The sequence below is a fragment of the Homarus americanus genome, unplaced genomic scaffold, assembly GCF_018991925.1.
Source record: "Homarus americanus isolate GMGI-L3 unplaced genomic scaffold, GMGI_Hamer_2.0 scaffold51859, whole genome shotgun sequence".
Classification (NCBI taxonomy): Eukaryota; Metazoa; Arthropoda; class Malacostraca; order Decapoda; family Nephropidae; genus Homarus; species Homarus americanus.
Window position 1 is genome coordinate 12,916,513 of NW_024711292.1, and position 7,560 is coordinate 12,924,072.

The 7,560-nt window shown below is 42.7% G+C and overlaps 1 protein-coding gene across 1 annotated transcript in view; it reads right to left on the minus strand.

The window, feature by feature from the left end:
* Positions 1–4,635, minus strand: part of LOC121855817 (mediator of RNA polymerase II transcription subunit 25-like) — a 63,091-nt gene extending 58,456 nt beyond the window's left edge. The window contains exon 1 of the mRNA XM_042350981.1: positions 4,260–4,635. Coding sequence (XP_042206915.1) covers positions 4,260–4,366 — 107 coding nt within the window. The 5' untranslated portion in view covers positions 4,367–4,635. The remainder of the gene's footprint in view (positions 1–4,259) is intronic.
* Positions 4,636–7,560: the final 2,925 nt, after the last annotated feature.

Here is a 7,560-nt window from a genome sequence, read left to right on the forward strand (position 1 = left end):
TTTACTTATTGTAAGCCTCGAAGACAATTGCTGTGCAAGTACAGTACAGTGGTCCCTCTGTTAACCTAACTCAATTCGTTCCAGAAGGTCGTTCGTTAACCGAAACTATTGTTTCAATGGGATATTGGGTAATTGGTTTCAGCTCACAGAAAAGTACAGGTATATACAAAGCAAAGCCAAAAATGCATAGTCAGAAACACCCTAAATTCCCTTAAATCACTATATACTGTACGTACATATACACTAGAACCAGTGGCTAGTAGAGTGTGTACTACCAGGCCCTTAGTTTGCCCCAGTGCTCCCCACAAAAAAATACATATTGCACAGTGACTCACTTATATATATATATATATATATATATATATATATATATATATATATATATATATATATATATATATATATATATATATATATATATATATATATATATATATATATATATATATATATATATATATATATATATATATATATATAATAATATTATTAATATATATAAATAAAATAATAATAAAAAAAAAAAAAAAAAAAAAAAAAAAAAAAAAAAAAAAAAAAAAAAAAAAAAAAAAAAAAAAAAAAAAAAAAAAATAAAAATATATATATATAATAATAATATATATATATATATATTATATATATATATATATATATATATATATATATATATTAAATAGTTTGTGTACCATTATAATATTACTGTACTTTCACATACTCAAATATAGTATGCTTTAAATACACACCAAACATACTTAAACTTTATAAGTAACAGTTAAACAAAAAGCAAAACGACATATAGGATAGGGAAAAAAGTAAAAAAGTGTAAAAAATTAGGACCATCTTTATTTTTGAAATGAAAACTACAACTTTCTACAAAGTAACTTTTCTTGTTTTTTTGTTGGCAAATTCTTCAATGACATTGTCAAAAACTATTTCATCTGTCAATTGTCGCTCTATAGACAGTATGGCAAGATTTCTCAACCGCAAGGTGCTCATAGTAGATCTTAAGTAATTCTTGATCAGTTTTAGTTTCGAAAACTCCTCTCACAGGTAGCAACACTAACAGCAATTGTGAGGAAAATCCTCAGCATTATTACTATATTTGGAACCGAGTTCCCAAGGTTATACTTTTGAATAAACTGCAAAAGTTCAAGGGGGCCTTCTTTCCACGTCTGTATTCTGTCTTTAATAGTTATAGCAGCAACAGCAACAAAATGCTGAAGTCTTTTTCTCTCAACGAGGAACTCCTCTTTATCAATGTCGTCGTGATCGTGATCTATTTGACACTCATATTTATCATCCAAAAGATTCAATGGGGTAAGGAAGGCATATTTCTCAGCAAGTTCATGAAGCTGTTGAAATCTCAAAGTCGTCTAGCCTCCCCTCGTCTTGTCACGATGGAGACTTGTGCAGAACTGAAGTGAATTGCTTGTAACTGGTGGATTGGTCGGCTGTACATGAACTGATATGACCCGAGACTGCATGGTTTTGCAGCTACTGGAGACGTTAATCCTTCCCTTTGTATCGGCGGCAAGTTAATCCTCGTCGTGTCTGACCTAACACCTGACCCACACCACATGAGCTCACTGGCGTACTTGTTTGAAGTTGTTTCCTTAATCCTCAACAGGTTACAGGTTGTGTGTGTGGCGGGGGGGGGGCGCATAGCAAGGGTGTAGCTCATGACGTGGCCGTGATGATGTGGGTCAGGTGTTAGGTCAGACACGACAAGGATTAACTTGCCGCCGATACAAAGGGATGGATTAACGTCTCCAGTAGCTGCAGATATGGGTGATGAGCAGACCCAAAAGTGCCGCCCGGGGCGGACCGCCCCCCCCCGCCCCCCCCTAGCTACGCTAGTGACTAGAACTCTTAAATCACTACTGTAATGTGATACAGGTGATTCATTTTATCTCGTGCAAAATATATGACGTTTATATTCAAATTATTCGCTGTCTTGCAAGGATTCCAGCAATGCAAATTATATTCTCCTAACTTTAGTCTGAGATATTATATAAGATAAAAACTTACAGCCTTCTGAAAACCCCCAAACCTTTCTTTGGAAGGTGGGGGGTAGGGAGGGGTGACAGTGACATGTTTGACAGTTGGCACCGAGGTGTGAAGTATTTAATTGTTAATTTATGTCCTTTAGATTGAGTTTTTGTTTTTTGCTTATAAAATTTAATAGAAGTGACCAGGGAGAATTTAATTTGCATTGCTGGAATTCTTATAAGATAGTGATTAATTTGAATGTAAACATGCCATAGTTTGCACTAGACAAAAATTTGATTAAACATTTTATACATTATTCTGATTACATGTACAGTTCAGCTTTGCCCTTAGGACAGTGTGTGCATGTAAATGAGTTTCAATAAATGAATAAAGTTACATATATCGACCCAAAAATAATAGTTGAAAAACTTTATGTAGACAGAGCTTGGATGGCTAAATTTTAGAATGACCAATAATTTTAATACAGTATAAAAAAATGCACAAATATTAAAGAGCACAATTTTCTTGATATTTACTCCAATGGAAACGAATGTAAACATAGAAGAGACTACTGAATTGGCTGAGTACCTCCTCAGCTTATCAGCTGATGTTCAAAACAAAACGTGATTTTCGTAACGATTTTATTAATCGAATTTCTTTTCGTTAACTGAATTGAAGATTCTTTTGGAAGGTAATTTGTTAACCGAAATTTCATTAACCGAGGCGTTCGTTAACCGAGGGACCACTGTATTGTGGAATTGTTGTGATTAATATAAAGTGAGAAGACTAAGGATTTGTAAACTGGTAGTGTGCTGACTATATATTTGAAGTGTGGAGTCAAGCTGTGAAGACATTACCCTGTTACAGTGTTGTGAAGAATTAGTGACTATTAAAGAGGCTACAGTGCACAAGTGTGTTTCTGTGACCTGGTGGAAATCTATCAGCCTGTTGTTTGTCTGTACACTGATACCGATCGTTGGGAAATTACCAGAGACTGGCGGGACAGCTAGTGGTAGTTCGACAACACTTGCGAGATATCTACTGCTTCTGAAAAAAGGAAGGTCGTAACAGTATGTACACAAAAGATAGTAAACCAGCCATTACATCTTCACTGCTTCGGTGAATACATAATAAAGGTCCAAAGCCCTTGAAATGGTGATGGGAATGAACGAGGTGACAAAACGGGTATAAATAGGTGATGATGAAACGAATTGGTGACGAAATGGGCACCCCTCGTTTAAGTTAGGTTTGATATCTATAAATACAGGGATGACCAAAACTAAAATTTTACCGTAATTTTATCCGTTAAATGCTAGAAAAATTAAATTTCCGGTGGAAATGCTATAGAATATATCATTTAAGTGTTTTTTCTCCCTATATGTTGGTGTTGGCAAATACTACCTTAAATATTAACCAATCTGTGGGTGATTTTTTCGTTTTGCACTGGTCTTTCTCTCGCTGTTATACTATGTATTTCATAATGTTTAGACAATTCTAAGACCTTTTTCTTCTTTGATCTTTCAGCTGGAAATTAAGGATAACCGAGATATCAATTTTTCAATATTATCAAATTGGCTCAGTCAAGTGTCGCCTTGTCTTATTTACCTTGAGGAGATGTTATTTGCGCATCACTCATACTCAATATTGACTGACGTCAACCAGTGGTAACCAATGATGTAATGATATCATCACGCAATATTTTTCAAAGGAAGCAGCCTCGGTAATTTCATTGATCAGTCTCACAATGGCCGTGGTGGAGGTTGGTTGTCATTTGTGCTCCTTTTGATTATTTTAAGTTCATTGCCGAAGTTTTACAAGAAAGACGATCATTCTATCCTATTCTTACAAACCCTGGTCCTTCCACTTCTAAGGTATTGTACTTTCGGATATGGTGCGCCCCAAAGTTTTTAAATATCGAGACAGTTAGGTTAATTTAAGCTAGGCTTACCAGGGGTCCGGGGGCAGAGCCCCCGGCTAGAGGTAAGGTTAGGTTTTGTTTGCTTAGATGATTCGTTTTCATTTTCTCCCCCACCCAAAAACCCAGATATCCCAGGCTCTCCCCCCATTATTGTTGGGGGGGGACTAGTAATTTCCGGCGGAAATGAATATCAAATTCATTCGAAACTCATCAAATATCATCAGAAAAACATATTCTTAACATCCAAAGACAGATGCATAAGTAAAAATTTACCATTGCGTGGTTTAGTAGCGAAAGTATTACCCTAAATATTATGATCCGGTAAGAGAAACAAATTAGTGAGGTAACTTACGACACTGTAGGGACGATGTATGCCTCCAGCAATTCTGGCAGGTACCGCTTCATGCTGGCACTTCTCTCCACCACAAACACCACATCTGTTCTGTCGTAGTTCATCATCGTGGTAACCAATCTTTTTGTCAATGTATGGCTCTCAATTTCTCAATCTTTTTAAATGTACAGTTTACAAAAACTGGACAGCACTCATCACCTGTGAAGGAACTCTCTCACCTCAGCCCAATGGTTTGTTTATCATGTCCGCTGTTTACTTTACCCCAGCGACCACCACAGATCACGGCGAGGCCAACACTTAGCCAACATTTTCACCAACGAATACCAAGAGAGACACACATTTTACTCTTATCCTCTCCATCACTAATCGGCTCGCTAGCCGCTTGGGCAATCGGTCACGCACTGTTACTTTTCTTTTTCTTTTATCCTCTTCATCAATTGATCGGCTCATTAGCCGCTTACTCGGTCCCGTCTCTGTAACGCACTGTTGGCAAGTACCGGGCATGCACCGGCTCCTGAATGTACCTGAACCTGCTCCAGTGTTGATCAAGTCTGGTCTTAAAAGAGCTCACACCCGGTGCCGTCACAAAACTTTCTGGTAGATTGTTCCTAGAGTTCACAACTCTGACTCCGAAAAAGTCTGCCTTCCCAGTTTTCTGGACCTGCGGCTTCTTCAATCTTGAGCTGTGACCCCTTGTGTGGCGAGCGTCCGCCAGCACCAAGTAAGGTTGTGGGGAACGTGATGTTTGGGTTCACACTCAGGATGGGATGGAGAAAGGAAACTCACAATGTGCTCTCTGTATACATATTGTATTGGATGTACAATGCAGCTTGGTGCCGGGAAGGCAGCATGGTTACAAGCGTTGAGTAGAGAGAGCTGGTTGGTGAGGGTGCTCAGAGAGGACCAGCTTGTGGGTCGCCATGCTCGCCGGCGGGAGCGAGGGCCGCCAGGCAGGAGGAGGTGTTGCTTGCTGGTTGGTGTAGGTCAGGTCTTATATAGCGGAGGTAGGCGTGGCTTAATAGTTGACCTCCGTCATGTAAGGCGGCGCTGGTTGACCTAGACCACAAGGCATACACTGGGGAATTCGCGGGACGGCTACTCAGCGACAAACCGCGTTTGTAGGGGTGGTATCCAGTGTAGTGGCTCCTCTACCCTACAACTCCCAACTGAGCTCCGGCCGCGCGCCTACCAGCCAATCAGCGTACAGCCAGCTACGCCGAGAGACTAGGTCTATGCAGAGGACGTAGGGGTACGATCGCCGACCTAGTCTCGACCTTCAACCTCTGGTTCAGGATCAGAGCGTTTCACACCTTACGCTTAAGCCGCTGTGATTGGTCCTCTCGCTACGCTCACCCCAAATCCTGATCGTTCACCCCAAAGACAAGGACAGGACCATTCACCACTTAACCACCGGTTATGGAGTGCATACGCCCTCCTAACCGCGACCCCCGCCTGAACCGCCAACCTGACGACCCGAACCACGACAGGCTCCGCACAGAGAAAGCGGACCAACTACGGGCCTTCCACGAAGCCCTGAAAAGCAAGAACACTGCCACCGCCTCCAACAACTCCACCACCACTGTTACCGCCACTGAGGATGACAACTGGACGAAGGTTGAAAACAAAAAACGCCGACGTGCTTTTTCGGGAAATGAATGCCGTCAAGCAGCCCAAAAGGCACCAATCACCACCACCAGCTCACCCCCAACGACACTGCCAAAATTCCGGATCTCGAAAACGGACACGAAAACGACATATGCCGCCATCACAGAGATGGAAAAACTAAATCCACTGGCCAAGTTCTCAGTGCGGCCCAACCTAAAGGGGGAGATGATTATTCCCCCCAAAGACAAGGACTCCGCCACCACCCTCGACACTTACCTGCAAAACACCACCACCGTTGCATCAACCAAGCTGGACCCCGCCCAGAAACTGATGAAATCGGTAGTCCTCCAGTACCCAAAGGAACTACCCCTCGAGCCCCTGGAGAACCACCCGAAGATCCTAAAAGCCGATAGATGCTCCCCCCCGTCGGGCAAGACGGCCACCACAAAACAAGTGCTCATAACGCACTACGGTCCATCCCCCAGCACCATAGACCTCAAAACCTGGGGGATCTACGAAGTGAGGCCCTTCGTCCCAGAGCCCCTGCGGTGCTTCAGATGCCAGAAATATGGGCACCATCAGACGAGGTACACGTACAAGGAAATCTGCGCAGTCTGCGCACAGAAGCATGGCACACATTCCTACCTCACCAAGTTGAAAAATGGAGAAAAAATTGCCGCCATGTGTGCCAACTGCGGGGGCAATCACTACGCCTGGAACCCTGGATGCTCTGAGAGGACAAAGAGGGTCCAGGCAAACCGACCAGCAGCAAGACCGGCCCCCACCGCCTGCACACCAGCCCCACCAAGTACCTTCGTGTGGGGAACCCAAAGGCCAAAACAACAAAGCCAACTTCCTCAGCCGGTCAACACCCAAAGTGCAGCCCAGTTTCCTGGCATCACTACGGCCACACCTCAACCACCCAAGCAGCAGACAACAACAACCACGAAAAAGACAAAAGCAGCACTCACCAAGGCACCAGAAGGATGATGCACGTATCAGACCTAGCCAAGGTACTGACAACCTTCGCGGAGGGCCTAGCCGGACTACTGGGCCACAAGATCCAAACCACACAGCTCCAAATACTCATGGGGAGCGTCCTCGGGCAAGTCGCCACAGCTCCAGCCACCTCAGTGGAGGACGCCACGCCGGTCCCCACACGAGTGACAGCCGAGGTACACTCTACACCAAAAAAGGCCACCAGAGAACGAAAGATACCGACAGGATTGTTGGAAGTAAAATGCTACTATTAATTGTAAAGTTCACGTCATGTCTACTGATGAGAGCTGTTACTACGTGTGTTAAATGTTAGTTTATTATAGAAACCAACATTCACGACTAAACGTATATTATCTTAGAATGAGTTGGTAAAGGGCAGAGCAATGCATTACTGCCCCCCCCCCCCTCGACTGGACACACTCACACTGACTCACCACGCTAATATTTCTGTAGCAGAGGAGACTTACACATGTTCGGCACGTTGTAACCAAGAACAGAGAATAAACGCCCCAGCCAGACAGACCATGTGACTTGTCATTTCTCCCATTAAATAACGCAAGATACTACACTGGCGACGAGGATGGGATTCACAAAGTGTTGGTGAAGTCCTTGAAGAGAGGATAGTGACCACTGAAGGGAAGGCTACTCTGAACCTGGAGAATTTAAGTGAAGAGAGCAACCATGGCTGGCGTCAGTG